Here is a 22,503-nt window from a genome sequence, read left to right as displayed (position 1 = left end):
CACTGTTGGCCGAGACTTGATGAGTTGGCCTCCGTACGTTTTGCATGGATGGAAAAAGTGACAAAGAATCTTCACAGTCAACATAAACAGGTTGTCGTTAAAAAATGGCCCAATCTAAATAGGATCCTCTCTAGTCCTGTTTACAGATTATGAAACTATTTGACCCTTTAATATTAAGACCTTCGGAGGTTTTGGTCACTGTAAAGAATCAACCAGATGATGAGGAATGATTAATGAGGCTTGGGGCCTACATCCTACAAATCCTACAAATCTATATTGTTGACCGCATTTCGAAAAACACTGTAAAATGATGTCTGTGCTGAAGCGAATATATGCACCGTGAAGTCTCCACATGGTGAGGATTAGTTGAGAGTTTTTTTATTGTCACAGATTAAAGCAGAAGTAGAAGATTAGTTAAAACAATGGGATGGTTTCTTATCTAACTGTAATCCTTTGTCAACAATGTTGACATTATTGTTTTTGTATGTGTGCGTAGGCATTGCTGTCTGTTGTGTTAATGAGCAAGTAGCTACAAATAATGACTTACCTTGTCTTTATCCACGCGGAGAAACTGCTTCACTGGAGCGTAGGTACTAAAGAAGAGACGTGTTTAATTAGCATTTGTCAATTGGATTGGTGACTTGTCTGAACTTTACGCTGTTCTTACAATCGGATCTGGCCGCTGGACAGTGCGCTGGTGATCCAAACCAGATCCAGAGTTTTAAAAGGAACCAGGACAAAGCTGACATTGGCCGCCAGGTTCTTGGCGCTCTCCGGGTACATGAAGTGGTGAGTGGTGTGGCTGCCGGCGTCTTCCTCGTAACCCACCGTCGGGGCTAAGTTTATTCTAAGTGTGAGAGAGGAGCAAAGTGAATAGGTTGATATTATCCTTTTTCAGATAGTATTGTTTTTCAAAATGTTGACTTGATAATTTAACATGTTTGATCCTGGGTTCGATCCTGCGCTCGGGATATTTCTGTGTGGAGTTTGCATGTTCTGCCCGTGACTGCATGGGTTCCCTCCGGGTACTCCGGCTTCCTCCCACCTCTAAAGACATGCAACTGGGGATAGGTTGATTGGCAACACTAAATTGGCCCTAGTGTGTGAATGTGAGTGTGAAGGTTGTCTGTCTATCTGTGTTGGCCCTCCGATGAGGTGGCGACTTGTCCAGGGTGTACCCCGCCTTCCGCCCGAATGCAGCTGGGATAGGCTCCAGCACCCCCGAACGGGACAAGCGGTAGAAAATGGATAAAAGGATGGAAATAAACCCTTCATTATTTCCTTTATTCATAAAAGGCACCAAGCAAATAATAATGTCACAGAGTTTGCATTATACGGAACCATACTAAAAGCTGTTGAGTCATGCTGTTATTAAACTGCAAAAATAATGAGACTGGTGGTACAATCGGAAGAGTGGTAGTAGTGCTGTAGGTGGCAATAATGTACTTTTACTCTTAAACTCTGTGCATTAAAGAGCCATTTTGCTTGTTAAAGAAATGTCCAAAATGTTTCTTTATCATCAAGATCTAAAGCAGGGGTGCACATTACGTCGATCGCGAGCTACCGGTCGATCATCGAGGGTGTATCAGTTGATCGCCAGCCAGGCATTACAAAAATACACCTAAAAATTAGCAGTCACAAATCTTCACTATGACTTCACTTTCGTCACTTCATTGACATTCACGGCACCCGAGGGTCTTGTGAGCTCATTATTAAGAAAAAATGACCGAAAGGAAGGCGAGAAACACTTTTTATTTCAACAGAATGCGCAGTTCCTGTCTTCACAATAAAAGCCCTGTGTCATCCTGTCTGCGCTAATAAAATAGGAGTCTTAGAAAGCTAGAGCGCACAAGCTAGCAAGCTATGGAGTTTGCCGTCAATGTATTTCTTGTAAAGTGTATAAGAAGGAGTATGGAAGCTGGACAAATAATATGCCAAAAACCAACCACTTTAATGTGGTAATGGAGTTTTTTTCTCCTCAATTTGAAAATGCGAACGTTATCATCAGTACCGTCTGATTCCAATCAATGCAAGTCATCAGAATCAGGTAATACACCAACTTATATTCTTGTCTTCAGGAAAGAAAGGAATCTATATGTGTTAAACATGCTTAAACACCTTTCACTTGTTAACAAAAATGTCTCTTTCATAAATAAATAAATAAATATAAATTATATATATGAATGAGGTAGATCCCTTCAAATTGGTCAATTGAAAAGTAGCTCGCCTGCAGAAAAAGTGTGAGCACCCCTGGTCTAAAGCATGGATTCAGTTGAAAATTATACTGAGCGACTTACAACAAGTATATTACATCGATTTGATGGCACGTTTAGACGTCCATAGGCCTTTTTCTACCGCAGGACCATTTTTTTTACCCGGGTAAATAGAGTACTCCCTGTGTTTCCACCAAAAACTAGATTTAGATTTAGTTCTTCAGGAACTATGTGTAGTTCTTGATAGTGAGGTGGGACTTTCGGGAGTTCCTCAGGAACCTTTGAAGGGTGGCCTCTTCAGTTTTCTAAGTTTCAGCTGCCATTAGAGTATGCAAAGACAACTTGTTTATATATTATTTCTTGTGTATTTCTATTACAACATACTTGACAACGGATAGAAAGAAGAACAAAAGGGAACGTTTGACCTGCATGCATTATGTGGGGCATCTGTGTACTGAAGAACGCGGATTAGTGGCACTATCTTGCAGTGTTTTTACTCAGCCGTAATTTAAAAAAATTTATGAATCTTTTTTAAACATAATTTCAATACATGCAGCTACGAGAAATTAATGGACTCTTGCAAACTTGTTTACAGAGAAACATAAAGTATTCAGCCGGACTTTGAAACGGCGAGGCAAGCTGCTTCTTGGGACTTTGTTTCTGTTTTCCTAAAATTTGTTTGGTTGAGCTTTTTTCTAATGTTCTTTCTTGTTACGCTGATGTATAGCATCCGTATATTGCATAGCAGTTAGGACTGCCCACCTGTTCTAGGGTCATGGGGTTTTACAAGGTTAAGAAGAAGTAGTCAAGGCTGCTGTCTTCTATGGATTAGGTTTCTTTTGGTAAATGCAGGATTCTTCTGCAAGACAATGACCTCTGTCAATGTGCCACGCACATCAATACTGAATATAAAACAGGCAAAATCTGTCGTCTCCTTTTAATGCACAAAATCAATTCACCAAAGTCAGACTAAAAGTGAAGCTCCTGGCTGCGAAATGTGTTGAATAATGATGACGGCAATAATGTCACACTGATGTGCTCATATTTAGACAGTGACCAGAATCAGTAATCATGCTATTAGGATGAGGACATTGCAAGCAGGAACTTAACAATGTCCAAGAATTGATCACGGCATCAACATGTCATCTTGTTGCATTACAATATGTCGCAGACGAAACTGACCACAGCGAACAAAGCAGTTGTTTGTTCAGAAAAGGCAGGAGGTAGGCGGCAGTGGTGCTTGTGAGCTAGAGATGTTTTTTGTTTAATAATCAAACTTAAAAAATGCAAACGTCTAAGTTGTAAACTGCCCAGACACACGTACTCCAATGCTAATGTGTGCTAATTGATTTAGCACTAAGAAACATAAATTTTACTTTTTTGACCCGCCCTTTGTATACCCCCATAACGTACGCTTTACAACACATCTTAAAATACTTTTGAGCATTCCGTGGCTAGAGAAGGCTCAAAAACAACAAGGGTGCCAGCTCCCCACATAGGCACGTTGCTTAGCAGGCTGCTATAGCGCACACATATCTAGGGTTCTGATAGCGTCCGAAAATGATAAGCCAAGGGAGGAGCCTTATATACCAGTGACGTGCGGTGAGGTTCATGGCTGGTGAGGCACTGACTTCATCACAGTCAGATTTACAAACATATGAACCCTAAAGAGTATCTTATTCACCAATTGATTGGCAGCAGTTAACGGGTTATGTTTAAAAGCTCATACCAGCATTCTTCCCTGCTTGGCACTCAGCATCAAGGGTTGGAATTGGGGGTTAAATCACCAAAAATTATTCCCGGGCGTGGCGCCGCTGCTGCCCACTGCTCCCCTCACCTCCCAGGGGGTGAACAAGGGATGGGTCAAATGAAGAGGACACATTTCACCACACCTAGTGTGTGTGTGACAATCATTGGTACTTTAACTTAACTTTAACTTTACACATACAAACTGTAGCACACAAACAAGCACTTTTAATTAAAAAAAACGTTATTATGGTCTTACCTTTACTTATAAGTACGGGAACAGTGGTGTTCGTGTTGGAGGAGTTGTGAATGAATGAAATATGAAATCCGTGCTGCAGTCTGCAGGTGTACCTAATGTTGTGTCTCTGCAGTCGTTCACGGCTCCTCCGGCGCAAGCATTGTTGTTTTTGCACTTTTTGGCTTCTTGTTAAGTGACTATTTTGGGTGGATTTGGTCTTGCACGTGGAGGGTTTGGGTGTGGGCTTTGGTTGGTGTGGCGCTCCCGTCGGGGGGTGCATTCTGCGGCGGGGGTGCATTAACCGGCACCAGGAGGCGGGATTACTGCGAGCCTCACACAGTGCGTCTTCGCAGCAGTTTTATGATTGCTCAGCACAAGAAATACTTTACACACATACAGTTGTTGACAAAATACACTGTGCATTATATACATCAGCTAACTAAACTATGGAAATGTACAATATAGTTTATATAGCAATACGGTCTCACTGCACAGCAGGCCAGCAGTTAGCCGAGTCATTGCGCAATCCATGGTGAGGCACAACTCAGTGACGTGCCTCAACTGGCTGCTGATCACCGCACCGTCTCTTCTCAGTATTTGAACGGCAAATGTGAAAATTCAGCGATTTTGAATAAAAATAATCTAAAACTGGTGAAGTTAAATGGAAAATAACTTTATAGTATAATCACTGAATACATATAACAATTTAATTAATTTTTTTTTCTTTTTACATTTTTTTTGTTCACATGATGGCAGGTGAGGCCCCGCACGTCACTGTTATATACATATTATTTATTAAAGATAATTAAATCATATGAGACATGCACCTGGGGATAGGTTGATTGGCAACACTAAATTGGCCCTAGTGTGTGAATGTTGTCTATATATCTGTGTTGGCCCTGCGATGAGGTGGCGACTTGTCCAGGGTGTACTCCGCCTTCTGCCCGAATGCAGCTGAGATAGGCTCCAGCATCCCCCACTGTCAGGTTTGTCACTGACAGTTTAGTCATGTTTTAGTTTTTCCTCTGTCTGTCTTTATTTCCTGTCAGCACTCTTATTTTGTCTTTATTTCCTGCTTGTATCCCTGAGTGCTTTTTCCCCTCAGCTGTGGCTGATTGGCACCTGGCCACACCTGGTGTTAATCAGCCAGCTACTATTTAATCCTGCTTTGCCCTCCAGTCAGTGCTGGATTATTGTCATTATGATTGTCAATGTCATTAATACTTATCGTTGTAGCCGTGTCTACTTCTGTTCACTCTGCTCATGTCATAGTTCATTCGTGTCACAGTAAGTGTTTTTGTTTCTTGTCCACAGTTAGCCTTTGTGCGAGTTTTTGTTCATAGCCAAGTTTGTTCTCCGCCTTGTGCGCGCCTTTTGTTTGTACCCTTTTGTTTGTTCTTGTTTTAGTGTTAAATTAAATCATGTTTTCCTGCTCAATGCCTGCCGCCATCTCTGCATTTTGGGGTTCGTCACCAACACCCTGTGACACCCGCGACCCCGAACGGGACAAGCGGTAGAAAATGGATGGATGGATAATAATAATATACCATACAATAATTAAATATGCATAAATAATCAATTTATATTGGAATCATAGCCCCTGAATTGTAATCCAATCATTAGGTCCCTCCCTTAGTTAATGCTATGCTAGTAGTGCAAGTGTTAATGTTTGTGTCCCCCTCTCTACACCTTAATGTTACATTATTGTATGTGATGGTATGTATTACCTTGGACAAAAATAACGAAGTACAGAAATGATGGTAGTAGTGCACATTAGTGCTTCGTAGAGCCACACACAGGCATGGACAAACACAACTCATTAGCATTAAAGCTACAGACAGACCAGCCATTGTGTTCCACTCCAAGTAGGTCTTATTAAAAAAAACACTTTTAAATGTTTAAATTGTAACATCAAGGACATATTTCAATTTAGTCAATTCTTTAATTGACTGTGTGAAATGGGTTCCTGTCTGGATAGTATGTTGCCCGCGACCCCCGAACAAGACAAGCGGTAGAAAATGGATGGATGGATGGATTGTTTGGCACAATCCTGCTGACAATCAAAACAACCAAAAATAAACTTAACAGCCCAAATGGTAGATTTGCTCTTGGCACAATGCAACAGAGGGGATAGATTAAGTCCAAAGGATTTATTTTTTATATCCGTGCGAGCAATATAATTCAACTTCTTAGGATTCTTGACCTCCCAAGAAGCCCGTGACCCCCTCTGCCAACCATTTGAATCCAGGAGCGTATGAAATGTTAAGATTACATATAGCATTAGGTGCACATCTGTTTACTTTTCGTCTTTCAGTCGTGATGTAACTTTAATGACACATGCCGTGCTGAGTGATAAGAGTATCGTGCTCCTTCGTGACGCCCTCCAGCCATCTGCCGCCTTCTTTCCCTCTGCCTTAGTCTTCATCTTTTTCTTCCGCCATCCACATCCTCTCGTCTCTCACCTCATGACATAGTTGTGTTCGTCGATGGTGGCCCCATATGCAGCCCCACGTAGGTTTCCAGAGTTCCCCACCACGGCGCACCGCAGGCATCGTCCCGGATCCCATGAGCCGTACGGAGATCTTCCGGGAATCACCTTTGACAGAACATCGTTGTCACAACTATGAGCTTTCATTAGCAGTGAGATACAATATTCATTTGAAGAGTTTAATATTACATTAAATTGGTAGGATTTGAATTGTAATTTCAGGAAGTGGAATTAAGTTCATTGCAATTCAGGGAATTTCCCAACAGCCAAGTAACAGGAAGGGTTTCTCACATTGAACACAAGCTTTGACTTGTATACTAAAAATACTTTACAAACACTAAAATGAATCACAAACTCACTTCATTTTGAATAGTTACAGTATATACTGTAAATGAAATATTTTATTTCCCACCATTTTGTTCATAATTGTATATATATATTAGGGCTGCAACAACTAATCGATTAAAATCGATTATAAAAATAGTTGGCGATTAATTTAGTCATCGATTCGTTGGATCTATGCTATGCGCATGCGCAGAGGCAATTTTTTTAAATTTTTAATTTATAATTATTATTTTTTTATAAACTGCAACATGTACAAACAGCTGAGAAACAATAATCAAAATAAGTATGGTGCCAGTATGCTGTTTTTTTTCAATAAAATACTGGAAAGGATAGAAATGTAGTTTGTCTCTTTTATCTGATTATTAATCGATTAATCAAAGTAATAATCGACAGATTAATCGATTATCAAATTAATCGTTAGTTGCAGCCTTACACCATATATATATATATATATATATATATATATATATATATATATATATATATATATATATATATATATATATATTATATACTGTACAGGCCAAAAGTTTGGACACACCTTCTCATTCAATGGGTTTTCTTTATTTTCATGACTATTTACATTGTCGATCGTCACTGAAGGCATCAAAACTATGAATGAACACGTGTGGAGTTATGTACTTAACAAAAAAAGGTGAAATAACTGAAAACATGTTTTATAAAAATTCTAGTTTCTTCTAAATCGCCACGCTTTGCTCTGATTACTGTTTTGCACACTCTTGGCATTCTCTCGATGAGCTTCAAGCACACCTGTGAAGTGAAAACCATTTCAGGTCCTCTTGAAGCTCATCGAGAGAATGCCAAGAGTGTGCGAAAAAGTAATCAGAGCAAATAGTGGCTATTTTGAAGAAACAAGAATATAAGACATGTTTTCAGTTATTTCACCTTTTTTTGTTAAGTACATAAGTCCACATGTGTTCATTCATAGTTTTGATGCCTTCAGTGACAATCTACAATGTAAATAGTCATGAAAATAAAGAAAACACATTGAATGAGAAGGTGTGTCCAAACTTTTGGCCTGTACTGTGTATATATATAGACAAATTGAATGATCTGTTTATAAAAGAGGCTTATATCATAATTTCCGTTAACAATATTTGCTATGAAATAGCACAATATAGACATGAAGTTCATTTTAATAATAATTGTATGAAAAACAGTCATGTATGAATGGTATACTGTAAAGCAGTGGTCCCCAACCACCGGTCCGTGGATCGATTGGTACTGGGCCGCACAAGAAATAAAAATAAATAAATAAAATAAATAAATAAAATAATAATAATTATTATTTTTTAAATTTGTATTAAATCAACATAAAAAAACACAAGATACACTTACAATTAGTGCACCAACCCAAAAAAACTCCCTCCCCCATTTACACTCATTCACACTGATTCGCACAAAAGGGTTGTTTCTTTCTGTTATTAATATTTCTGGTTCCTACATTATATATTAATATAGATCAATACAGTCTGCAGGGATACAGTCCGTTAGCACGCATGATTGTATTTTTTTATGACAAAAAAAAAAAGAGGATAATTTTCAAGCGTTGACCGGTTCGCAGTTACAAAAAGGTTGGGGACCACTGCTGTAAAGGATGTTTCTGGAATAGACAGAAATTATCAATTGCAATTTTTAATTCTCCTTCCTTCAATTGAAATGGGAATTGCAATTCCACTTCCTGTTTGCAACGTCCATTCAAATTCATTGATTGCATCTGAATTTTTTTTTGATACATTTCCAATTCAGTTTAGGATTTTGCAAAAAATCATAACTCCACCATTTGGCATATTTATATTGAAAAAATTATTGATATAACAAATAGGAATGGGACAATATATCAAAACATTGCAATATGTAACCTTACAATAAAATAATCACATCTTTCCACCTTGGGATGGGCGATATGGCCTAAAATCTAACAAAATGTATAAAAAAGTCAATATTTTGCACAGATGGGAGCAATCCATTCTGCCTCTAAATCACTTTAAAAATGCAAACAATACTTCATTCACGTTCCGCAACTTGTCTAATAACCAAGATGTAGCAACATTGTTATTGTAAGAGCGAACACTGAGGAACTGTTTAGCGCCGTAACACATCGCCATGCTACGGCATTAGCCGTAAGCTAACTACGGCAAGAAGTAAGACAGCAATCGCGTCAACAGCTGAACGGCTTTTAAGTTTGTAATGCACAAAACAATGCAAAATACATTCATCTGTACTGACTGAAAAACATGAACTATCATACAGTAAAGTATTTGCACACATTTCATGTTTTATTTTCAAAGTTTCACCCTCTGTTAGTGCTCGCCTCTATAAGTTCATCCTATGTATTTTCAGGTTCAAAAAGATAACGTTGTGAAACCTCATTTGTCCAAAAATAGTCGTCTTTGTTGTTTGTTACCAAGTCTGCCATGTTTACAACACACTCGCGGTTGTTTCCGGAAGTAGGAACACACATTTGTTGCTGGAAGCCAGAAGTACGTTGCTATTGAAATGCGCAGAAGAAAGGAGATGTAGTATTGCTTCAAATGACCAAAATACGGTAAATATTGTACGTACTACCGGTACATATTTTAATGAACGTGTCTGTTACTACATTTTATATATATATATATATATATATATATATATATATATATATATATATATATATATATATATATATATATATATATATGTATTGCAGTGTGTATATAAAATGTTGATGGAGGGTTTTGAAGTTGTATTAGAGGGCTTTGAAGGCGATGACTCCCATTAGCCGCATCTTGCAAGTATTTATAATTTTTAAAATCCCCCTGTCCCAAAAAAAACATATGTCTTCTTGTAATGATTGTGAACGATAGGAAAAATGTAAATTTTTGTACAGTTCTTCATTAAGAAAATGCTCTGACTTCTGCTCCGGACTTTTCCTGTCTGTCCGATATTGTCATTACTGCCTCAAGTGGTGGACAAGTGTGTTACAACTGAGTACCCTTACGGACCACAGCTAGAAACAGATGTTTTTCGCGGCCCAACAATGGCCCTATGGTTAAGAAACATTGCTGTAAGGCACATTAACTTTGCTCCTCTCACGACTAGCAGAAGAAAGAGAAAGAAAGGGGCTACAACATGCAAAATTAGTTATAAAAATGAAAAATATGAGCTGTGAATTTTTTCCTTTGTTTTAACTGTATTGCAGAATCAACATATCGAGATATTATCGTTATTGTGAAGCAAATATCGTACATCATATGATCACACGGTGAGGTACCCTGAGGCTCCCAGCCCGAATAACAAGCAGCTCACATCCTTCTCATATACATGCCATTCATTCCTGGAATACTGACGCTTTTTGAAAAGTCTTGTAAGCTTATTTTCAAATGGAGCAGAGTAATAATGTGACAAGATGAATGAGTGGAATACCTGGAACAGCCTGAGCAGCACCTGCTGGATGCTGTGAGATTTAAACTGGGGCTGCAACATCTACAGGGAAAGAAAATATGGTTAGGAGGCTCTGCAGAGAAATTACATCATTGAAGTGTAGTACTTTGCGTGCGTGTGTGTTGTTTTTCTGATTTGATGAACATATCTAATAGGAAGGAACGCACCCATGTGGACCAACACCAAGTCCAAAATGAGGTCAGAAAAAAATAAAGGATGGACAAATGCAGGAGATTCCATTAGGTGACTTTTGCAGTGAATATTTACATTATTTCTTATGTGAAAATGTTAAAATTGTTGTTATTTTTTTTATTCCAATTTGGTTTTGACGAAGCCTTTGGAACCAATTACAGTACAATAGCTAAAACCGAGGTATCATTCCACTTGATTTTTTCTGTTACTTAGTTCTTGCAAGAGTATTCATTTTTGTTGGCCTTTTAAATATAGCTTTATGCTATTGTAGTTTACATAAAAAACAACTGCAGACAAATTGGAATTGGATGCATCAACTTTCAAGCTTATGCTTCTGTATAGTCACCGTCCCCTCCAACACCGTATTGTTCCTTTTATAGCGCTTTGTCAGGGTGGATGTGCAATTCTCTGCCAAAACGCTCAAGGCGGTGTTGTTAAGGAAAAGAAAGAAAGAGGCTACATATTGTATATACCCTGAAAATGTCAAAAAGGAGGGTTTTCCCCTCTTTTTTGCCTCCTACAACCCAATTATTTATCTAACTTCAATCTTTCAATCAATCAATCTTTATTTATATAGCCCTAAATCACAAGTGTCTCAAAGGGCTGCACAAGCCACAACGACATCCTCGGTACAAAGCCCACATACGGGCAAGGAAAAACTCACCCCAGTGGGACGTCGATGTGAATGACTATGAGAAACCTTGGAGAGGACCGCATATGTGGGTAACCCCCCCCCTCTAGGGGAGACCGAAAGCAATGGATGTCGAGTGGGTCTGACATAATATTGTGAGAGTCCAGTCCATAGTGGATCCAACATAATAGTAGTAAGAGTCCAGTCCATAGTGGGGCCAGCAGGACACCATCCCGAGCGGAGACGGGTCAGCAGCGTAGAGATGTTCCCAGCCGATGCACAGGCGAGCGGTCCACCCCGGGTCCCGACTCTGGACAGCCAGCACTTCATCCATGGCCACCGGACCTGTGCCCCCCCCCCCCCTCAAGGAAAAGGGGAGCAGAGGAGAAAAGAAAAGAAACGGCAGATCAACTGGTCTAACAGGGGGGCTATTTAAAGGCTAGAGTATACAAATGAGTTTTAAGATGGGACTTAAATGCTTCTACTGAGGTAGCATCTCTAATTGTTACCGGGAGGGCATTCCATAGTACTGGAGCCCGAATAGAAAACGCTCTATAGCCCGCAGACTTTTTTTGGGCTCTGGGAATCACTAATAAGCCGGAGTTCTTTGAACGCAGATTTCTTGCCGGGACATATGGTACAATGCAATCGACAAGATAGGACGGAGCTAGACCGTGTAGTATTTTATACGTAAGTAGTAAAACCTTAAAGTCACTTCTTAAGTGCACAGGAAGCCAGTGCAGGTGAGCCAGTATAGGCGTAATATGATCAAACTTTCTTGTTCTTGTCAAAAGTCTAGCAGCCGCATTTTGTACCAACTGTAATTTTTTAATGCTAGACATAGGGAGACCCGAAAATAATACGTTACAGTAGTCGAGACGAGACGTAACGAACGCATGAATAATGATCTCAGCGTCGCTAGTGGATAAAATAGAACGAATTTTAGCGATATTACGGAGATGAAAGAAGGCCGTTTTAGTAACACTCTTAATGTGTGATTCAAACGAGAGAGTTGGGTCGAAGATAATACCCAGATTCTTTACTGATTCGCCTTGTGTAATTGTTTGGTTGTCAACTTGATGTATTGTTACATTTGAAATGATAGTAATGGTGATAACAGAGCTAAATATTATCATTGATGATCGATATTGATGTGTACGGGTATGACAAATAAATAAACACAACATTTGTCAATTTAAACAAGTATCAAGTAGTTATATATCGTTGCATATTACTTGCACATACAAAGTCTCCAAGGGAACGTATCCAGTAACAAATGTGTCTGCATCATTCAACCTACTGCGTCATGAGCTCAACTTAATTATTTATATTATAATAAATAGCACGGTAGAGCAGGGGTTATTGCATGTGCCTCACAATACGAAGGTCCTGAGTAGTCCTGAGTTCAATCCCGGGCTCGGGATCTTTCTGTGTGGAGTTTGCATGTTCTCCCCGTGACTGCGTGGCTTCCTCCCACCTCCAAAGACATGCACCTGGGTATAGGTTGATTGGCAACACTAAATTGGCCCTAGTGTGTGAATATGAGTGTGAATGTTGTCTGTCTATCTGTGTTGGCCCTGCGATAAGGTGGTGACTTGTCTAGGGTGTACCCCGCCTTCCGCCCGAATGCAGCTGAGATAGGCTCCAGCACCCCCCGCGACCCCAAAAAGGGACAAGCGGTAGAAAATGGATGGATGGGATAATAAATAGGTTGGTGTTTTTCATACCTACCATTATTCTCTGTTTGACTAATTTCATGTGATGAAGCCTTTTTAATTTAAACATTTTTTTAAATTAATCAATCCAACAAAATGATATACAATAATACCATAATAATACAATTCCAATTCCAAAACCAAACGAGGCTCAGCCACATCGAGAATAGCAATCAACAGAGCAATTGAGAGGACACACAAACATAACACAAAACAATCCAAAAGAAGTCAAACAAAACATTAATAATATCAACAACAGTATCAATGTTAATAAGAATTCCAACATAACAGTGATTAGAAATCCCTCATTTATATTATCATCACAGACATTAATAAAAAATTAAATAAAAACATTTAAAAAATGAACAAAAGTGCTTGCATCGATTCGTATCTCATAAGTTTGACAACACATTATGTCCAATATTTTCCACAAAGATAAAATTAATAAAATTAAGCCTTTTCTAACATTCCACACTACAAAACATTACAGGTATGTGCTATTTTTGTTGATGTCATATTTGATTGATATCAGTATTTTCCAGTACTCAAGACTCCAATATTGGTATTGTATCGGAAATGACTATTTCGATACAACACACCTAATTTAGGTATTTATTTTTTGACCAAAAAAACAAACGTTTGGAATATCTTGTTGCATGATGAGATCATTGTAAAGTTGTGAATATATGTCATTGAATGCAATTTTCCTGAACAAATACATTGAGCAATACAACTGAAGTGCTTTGTCGAGGCACATTATTTCCAGGCTTTAGCAGGCCACATAAAAGATGTGCCCTGAGTTTGACACCTGTGGTTTAAAGGAAGAGGACAAAGATGGCGTAGCCGTAACACAGACTGAGTCTTATTGACATTTTACAAAGGGGTTGAGCTAGAAGTGCCCCACTTTCTAAACAACAGCTACCAAATGCTCTTCCGTACGTCTCGTAAAGAATCAAACATCCCCTCCTCGTCTTTCCTGTTATTTCCACTCAACAATCTTCTCTAACACTCTCCTCCACCAGCGGCCGAGTTCTGCTCCTCCCTCACATTTCCATTCATGCGTCTTCCCTGGCAGCATGCGTGCTCTAATGTCTAATTCTTTCTCTTTTAATTTCCCCCATTCCCCCTTTGCTTCTCCTCCACCCCTTCTTGTCCTCTCTGAGACGCCTGTACACTACGCAGCTCATCAGTGCCGATCAGAGAGCACTAAATCTATCTTTCACTCCACCATTACCTCGCTCACTCTCCGGCTGGTCTCTTCTTCCATGAGTCTCCCTATCCTTTTTTTCATCCCGCCATCCTTCGGCTTTTCCCTCTCTGAATCCGCCAAATCCAGCTTGGCACATTGTGCCGCTGTTGTTCAGGGACCATTAAACTCCCTGTAAGCTGACTACTAAAGTCTACGATACCTGCCAGCAACTTAGAACACACGGATATTGTCTTTTCTAGCAAGCGTAACAACACACACTCGCGTTACTCTTTGCATGCTTTCAAGCAGACCTGGGCAAAATACGGCCCGCGGGCCACATGCGGCCCATTAAGATTTTCAACATCTTCTACATAATTTTTTTAGACCTTTAACATCAAAACTGTAGCGGCCATGATGATGTGCAGTGCTGTTTTTAAATTACCGTAAGTCTTGAACTATAGAAAGTAGAGATGTCCGATAATGGCTTTTTTGCCGATATCCGATATTCCGATATTGTCCAACTCTTAATTACCGATTCCGATATCAACCGATACCGATATATACAGTCGTGGAATTAACACATTATTATGCCTAATTTTGTTGTGATGCCCCGCTGGATGCATTAAACAATATAACTTTACCATGAATTGATCAACGTGGACCCCGATAAGTTGAAAAACGTATTTGGGTGTTACCATTTAGTGGTCAATTGTACGGAATATGTACTGTACTGTGCAATCTACTAATACAAGTTTCAATCAATCAATCAAAAACAAGGTTTTCCAAAATAAGAGAACAACTTCAACTCCAGTTATGGAAAAAAGTGCCAACATGGCACTGCCATATTTATTATTGAAGTCACAAAGTGCATTATTTTTTTTAACATGCCTCAAAACAGCTTGGAATTTTGGACATGCTCTCCCTGAGATAATCCTGACACCCATTACAACTATGGGAAATACTATACTTTGACTTTCACAAAGTGCATTGTTTTTTGTTTTTTTTAAACTTGCATCAAAACAAGAGCTACAAAAGCAATGAAGGCACACAGCTTCAGTCCAGAGTATACTAGAGCATACTTGCCAACCTTGAGACCTCCGAATTCGGGAGATGGGGGGGCGGGGTTTGGTGGTAGCGGGGGTGTATATTGTAGCGTCCCGGAAGAGTTAGTGCTGCAAGGGGTTCTGGGTATTTGTTCTGTTGTGTTTATGTTGTGTTACGGTGCGGATGTTCTCCCGAAATGTGTTTGTCATTCTTGTTTGGTGTGGGTTCACAGTGTGGCGCATATTTGTAACAGTGTTAAAGTTGTTTATACGGCCACCCTCAGTGTGACCTGTATGGCTATTGATCAAGTATGCGTTGCATTCACTTATGTGTGTTTAACAGCCGCATAAAATATGTGACTGGGCCGGCACGCTGGAGGAAAAGCGGAAGTGATGACAGGTTGTAGAGGACGGAAGCAAATTTTTACGGGATAATACATCATATTGTAGGTGTTTATTACACTTTTCATACTTTGATGTTTGTTACATTTTTGTTGTTTTGCTTGATTGTAAAAGATGTCTATGGAGGAGCTGGTCTGAGAAGTAAAAGAGGATCGATGTTCATATTTTGTTAATATTCAGTGTTTAATTGTTCATAGCTAATTTTGTAAATCCCACTTTCTTTATTTTCATGTACATTTTGGGTGTCTCTTTCAGTAAAGAACTGTAAAATTCCATTAGTTTTTTTTGAGGCGGTCTGTCTTAACTTTTTTAGAACTCTATCAGACGTTGTGACTTTTGGTATTAGTGTTCCTGAAAAAAAGAGGGACCCAAACACACATACTGTACAGCAGATTTTTTTACAGCTAAATGTGTATATATCATTTATACACACATACACCTTGGCCCCCCCAAACACATTTTTTTCTCTCAATGTAGCCCCCCGAGTCAAAATATTTGGAAATATCAGGAAAAGATGCGGAAGCAAATTTTTATGTGATAATATATCATATTGTAGGTGTTTATTACACTTTTCATATTTCGCTGTTTGTTACATTTTTGTTGTTTTGCTTGATTGTAAAAGATGTTTATCGAGGAGCTGGTCTGAGAAGTAAAAGAGGAGCGATGCTCATATTTGTTAATATTCAGTGTTTTATTGTTCATAGTTAATATTGTAAATCCCACTTTCTTTATTGTCATGTACATTTTGGGTGTCCCATTCAGTAAAAAACTGTAAAATTCCATTTGTTTTTTTTTTGAGGCGGTCTGTCATAACGTTTTTAGAACATTGTGACTTTTGGTATTAGTGTTCCTGAAAAAAAGGGACCCAAACACACATACTGTACAGAAGATTTTTACAGCTAAATGTGTATATATCATTTATACACACATACACATTGGCCCCCCAGACACATTTTTCTTGCAATAATGTGAAGGTTTACAACACTACAGCATATGTTGACATAAAAGCAGGTGGGTAAAGTGTCTTGCCCAAGGACACAACGGCAGTGACTAGAATGGCGGAAGCGGGGATCGAACCTGGAACCCTTAAGTTGCTGGCACGGCCACTCTACCAACTATACCGCCCCAGCGGTAACAACATTATATTGTTAATGGAAAAACAGTACGACTTCTTTTTTTATTCTGGCAACTTAGCTGCCAGTTTTTCTACCGTAAAAACAAATGTACCGTCTTTCCATTTACAGTAATACACCGTTAAAAACAACAACCGTAGATTTTAAAGCCAAAAACTGGCAGCTCAGTCAACAGAATTTTAATGCAAAAAACAGTAATAGTTTTTTTAAATTTACAGTAATATGCTGTAAAGAACAACATAAAATGTATTGCCATTTTTATTAATTTGATGGGTAGTTTGCTGTAAAGTTAAGTATTTAAGACAAACATGTTTGGAATGTATGATAATATACTGTAGTTATTGTTGCAATATTGGATACAATTAAAGTTTAAAATGTATGCAATTTCAAGCAGTACATGTATTTTTTCTGTCAAAATGAAAAAAATCAATTACATTTAGTGAGAAAACATATATCATTTCCAGGACGTTTGCAGGCCAGATGTGGCCCCCGGGCCTTGAGTTTGACACCTGTGTTATAGTCTAACATGTACTGTCGGCATTCCTGTCTATTCATTCCATTCTTTCAGCACTGAAAATAAGATTTATTTCAAAGTGGTAAATTTTGCAGTTGGTTTGGATCGCCACACAATTCATGGCCATGAAGGTTTATAGATAATCATTCACCAGGTCTCAAAAAAGTTTTAGGACCCACAGAGGCAATACAAGAAGCTACATAACGTCTATAAATCCTTTGTAGTGATCTCACAGGTCTGCAGTCAATGCCATTTGTCTTTTTCTTTGCCTTTTCCTATACTTTCCTCCTCACTAGTTTGTCTCCCTGTTGCAGTATGACCTAATGACTTGGCAGCTGCTGGCCTATGTTTGGACTCATTTTGCCTTTAATGAGCTGGACTGAGCCTGAGGCAACACGCACTCCCACCACTTTCATGCTTAAAACTTGGATTTAAACTCGAGCCAACAAAGTTAATGTACTAACGCATCCATCCATCCATTTCTACCACTCTTGGCGTCGCGGAGGGGCTGGAGCCTATCCCAGCTGCTCTCGGGTGGAAGGCAGGGTAGACCCTGGACAACCTCATCGCAGGGCCAACACAGATAGACAACCGTTATTTATCACAAAATTAAAAAAATATTGCGTTAATCATGCATGAACACTGATTATTCAAATTTAGCTACAACATACACCCCGACGGGAATCGGGATAAAAGATTTTGAGCAAACAAAATTTTGTGCATTCAAGTAAAACATTTAAAAAACTTTCCTGGATGACATGGATGAAAGCAAAATTGCATTTGGGTGAAAATGTTGGAGTCTTTTTTTTTAAAGTTTAAATTTTGCAAGCAAGTTATTTACTGCGATTAATTTTGATTAATCATCATTCAGTAATGCGATTAATCTGACTTCAAAACTAATCGTTTGACAGCACTAATGTATATATACAAGACAGCAGCCAGTGAGGTAAAGTGATTACCGTATTTTTCGGACCATAGGGCGCACCAGATTAAAAGGCGCACTGCCGATGAGCGGGTCTAGTCAGGTCTATTTTCATACAAAAGGCGCACCGGATTACAGGGCGCATTAAAGGGGTCATATTATGATTTTTTTTCTAAATGTAAAACACTTCCTTGTGGTCTACATAACATATAATGGTGGTTCTTTGGTCAAAATGTTGCATAGATGATGTTTTACAGATCATCTTCAAGTCGCTTTCTGACAGTCGCTTGTTTGTTGTAGCGGTGTAGCGTGCAAGGACGGGAGTGGAAGAAGTGTCAAAAGATGGAGCTAACTGTTTTAATGACATTCAGACTTTACTTCAATCAATAACGAAGCAGCATCTCCTCATCCGTGGCTCACTAGTGCAACAACAACGCCGGAAATGTGTCCCGTGAAAAACCTTCCGACAGGAACTCTCTAATAACTAAAGTTCCTTGGGTGAATAATGTAAACCCAATACTGTTTTTAACGCTTTGATAGCTAGTCTACTGACAGATATACTGTAAGTAAGAACTTTACATTACTTTATATTAGAAATAGCAACAGTGGAAGATGAATGCCACATAAGAAGGTAGAGAAAAAGAAGAAGCTTATGACTACAGTGTCGTCACGGACTACAATTGCGGACGCGCGCACATTTTCAGGACTTATGCAGATCCCAAATACACATCAGCAGGTACCAGAAGGTAAGAAAAGTTGATTTTGCATAATATTGCCAAACAAAACGCCAAGTGATATGTCTGCTAATAGGTGCCATTCTGCGGTCCTTATACACACACCATAATAAAACTCGTATGTTTAATGCAGCGACAATCCATCAAGCGGTGCGGCTTCGTAGCTTACCAAAGTTGTACTAAAAACATTTTGACAGATTTTTGAGCGCCGTGTGTAATGTTCTATATTCTCAATGGAACATTTAAAGTTTTGGTGTTGTTTACTGCCATTATATTGCAGTCTACATTTACCTCTTATGTATGACTGCCATCTACTGGTCACACGTATCATTACACCCTGTACCAAATAAAAATTGCTTCGAGGTCGGCAAGCACAACCAGAATTATGCCGTACATAAGGCGCACTGTCGATTTTTGAGAAAGTTAAATAATTTTAAGTGCGCCTTATGGTCGGAAAAATCCGGTAATTGACAAAAACATATCAGATAATCTAATGTAATAATTTGGATTAATCATGATTAATCACACTAAGTTACTTACTTACTTGCATGATTTAGACTACCTTTTTGACAAAAACTTTTTTGTCAGAATCCATCCATTTTCTACCGCTTGTCCCTTTCGTGGTCGCGGGGGGTGCTGGAGCCTATCTCAGCTGCATTCGGGCGGAAGGCGGGGTACACCCTGGACAAGTCGCCACCTCATGTCATATACTAACATTTTTTTCATATTTATACATGATTAATGCAATTATTTTTTGTCATAAATAACATGCGCTACTGTTAACTTTGACGGGTCCAGGATAAAATGTAAAAAATAGATATCTCTAAGAACATGTATTTGTTTCAGGTTTTCAAACATTTTGGCATAATGGTGGTGGTGAAAAAGTTCTTCTTTTTTGCCAGCATCTTAACATGGATACATGGAGAGCATGTAGTGCTTGAAGCAGTGGATTAGTTGGCGTGGCGACAGCAGAGGATGAAGGGGATTTGTGATTACAGTTATACTACTTTCTCTATATTGGTGTAAAAGAAAAATCAAACTGGTTGAAAGGACAGCGTTCCTATGGACAATATATGTACAATTGCAGGCTTCAGTTTTAACCTGAGGGTGTATTTACGATATCATCAGCTGCAGGTGCAGCGCGGCCAGGAAATAGAAAGGTCGCTGCCCCTCAGGAGGTTTCCGGATGAAGGCCGATTGGCAGACAGTCCGCTTTTCTTTTCTTTTTTTTTTTACAGATAAAAGCTAAAGCAGCAGACAGAATCACACATAAGCGCTGTATAAAGGCCTTGAGATAAACCGAGAGCTCCTTCATAACTCATGAAGGGAATCCAACCCAGAGTGGTGTATAAAGAGAGTACGGCCAACTAAACAGGCGCCATGATTGCTACCAAGGACGTGTGTGGCTGTGCCTGGATGCATGCAATTGCTGTTGTTTTGACGTGAGTTTTTCTGATGAAATAAACCAAAATAATATGTTTATATATAGTTCTAAACCTCAGGTGTCAAACTCAAGGCCCGGGGGCCAGTTCTGGCCTGCCACGTCATTATATGTGGCCTGCGAAAGCATGGAAAAAATGGGTTTCAATAAAATACTTTTTTTTTTTAATTATTTTTTTTTTTTTACTAAATGCATTCGTTCTTTAAATTTTGACAGAAAAAAAAAAATCATATTTTAAACTTTATTATCTGATCATGCCCGGTGGCACAGGGGTTAGTGCATGTGCCTCACAATACGAAGGTCCTGACTTAGACTTAGACTTAGACTTTCTTTTTATTGTCATTCAAATTTGAACTTTACAGCACAGATAAGAACGAAATTTCGTTACATAAGCTCATGGTAGTGCAGGATAAAGCAATACGGTGCATATATAAATAAATAAATATATATAAATAATATATAAATATATATATAAACTAAATAAATATATATAAATATATATAAATAAATAAATAGATTACTGTACAGATAAATATATTGCACTTTTTCACATGCGTCCACGTTTATGGATGTATGTTATATTGTCTTTTTTATTCCAGCGAGTTAATCCATTTTGGGGGGAGTTGAGGGGATAATTTAATTATGATGCGTTCAAGAGTCTTACGGCCTGAGGGAAGAAGCTGTTACAGAACCTGGAGGTTCTGCTTCGGAGGCTGCGGAACCTCTTTTTAGAGTCCAGCAGTGAAAACAGTCCTTGGTGGGTGTGGGAGGAGTCTTTGCAGATTTTCTGAGCCCTGGTCAGTCAGCGGCTTTTTGCGATCTCCTGGATAGGTGGAAGAGGAGTCCTGATGATCTTTTCCGCCATCCTCACCACTCTCTGGAGAGACTTCCAGTCTGAGGCATTGCAGGCTCCAGTCCAGACAGAGATGCTGTTGGTCAGCAGGCTCTCTATAGTGCCTCTGTAGAATGTGCTGAGAACGGGGGGAGCGAGCTGTGCTCTTTTCATCCGACGCAAAAAGTGCATGCGCTGCTGAGCTCTTTTTACAAGAGCTCCGGTCCTGAGTTCAATCCTGGGCTCGGGATCTTTCTGTGTGGAGTTTGCATGTTCTCCCCGTGACTGCGTGGGTTCCCTCCGGGTACTCCGGCTTCCTCCCACCTCCAAAGACATGCACCTGGGGATAGGTTGATTGGCAACACTAAATTGGCCCTAGTGTGTGAATGTGAGTGTGAATGTTGTCTGTCTATCTGTGTTGACCCTGTGATGAGGTGGCGACTTGTCCAGGGTGTACCCCGCCTTCCGCCCATGTGCAGCTGAGATAGGCTCCAGTACCCCCCGCGACCCCGAAAGGGACAAGCGGTAGAAAATGGATGGATGGATGGATCTGATCATGCCAATTATATTATTATATACTGCATTGCAAAACTATTTTTGTGAGATAAAAACAAACAAATAGTTAAATATCTGCTATTTATGATTTTAAAGCAAGTTATACATAGAAATATCTAATAATCAAATTGCATTTCGAAAGTCTGAAAGCAGCCATTACTGCGATGTGGCCCTCAATGAAAAAGAGTTTGACACCCCTGTTCTAAACAGACTCCAGCTCAATAAAACATGCTTTTATTTTGCAAAAGTAGAATTTTGCGGCCGTATTTGACGCACTCTGCTGCTACATTTCTGCAGTGTTTCCACTTTGCATCAGTCCATCTTAGATGAGCTCAGACCCAGCGAAGCTGACTGCATTTCTGGGTGTTGTTAATAAACGGTTTTCGCCTTGCATAGGAGAATTTTAACTTGCACTTACAGATGTAGCGACCAACTGTAGTTACTGACAGTGGGTTTCTGAAGTGTTCCTGAGCCCATGTGGTGATATCTTTTACACACTGATGTCGCTTGTTGATGCAGTACAGCCTGAGGGATCGAAGGTCACAGGCTTAGCTGCTTACGTGCAGTGATTTCTCCAGATTCTTTGAACCCTTTGATGATATTACAGAGCGTAGATGGTGAAATCCCTACATTTCTTGCAATAGCTGGTTGAGAAAGGCTTTTCTTAAACTGTTCAACAATTTGCTCATGCATTTGTTGACAAAGTGGTGACCCTCGCCCCAT

The 22,503-nt window shown here is 39.3% G+C and overlaps 1 protein-coding gene across 1 annotated transcript in view; it reads right to left on the bottom strand.

The window, feature by feature from the left end:
- The window catches only part of st3gal2 (ST3 beta-galactoside alpha-2,3-sialyltransferase 2), a 53,140-nt gene that overhangs the window by 6,209 nt on the left and 24,428 nt on the right, over positions 1 to 22,503 (bottom strand). Inside the window, exons 4-7 of the mRNA XM_061970483.2 lie at positions 10,460 to 10,519; positions 6,660 to 6,793; positions 668 to 847; positions 548 to 593 (exon numbers count right to left, since the gene is read on the bottom strand). Of these exons, the coding sequence (XP_061826467.1) occupies positions 548 to 593; positions 668 to 847; positions 6,660 to 6,793; positions 10,460 to 10,519 (420 nt within the window). The remainder of the gene's footprint in view (positions 1 to 547; positions 594 to 667; positions 848 to 6,659; positions 6,794 to 10,459; positions 10,520 to 22,503) is intronic.

The sequence above is a fragment of the Nerophis lumbriciformis genome, linkage group LG10 (assembly GCF_033978685.3).
Source record: "Nerophis lumbriciformis linkage group LG10, RoL_Nlum_v2.1, whole genome shotgun sequence".
NCBI lineage: Eukaryota > Metazoa > Chordata > Actinopteri > Syngnathiformes > Syngnathidae > Nerophis > Nerophis lumbriciformis.
This window is presented reverse-complemented; position numbering and strand designations above follow the sequence as displayed.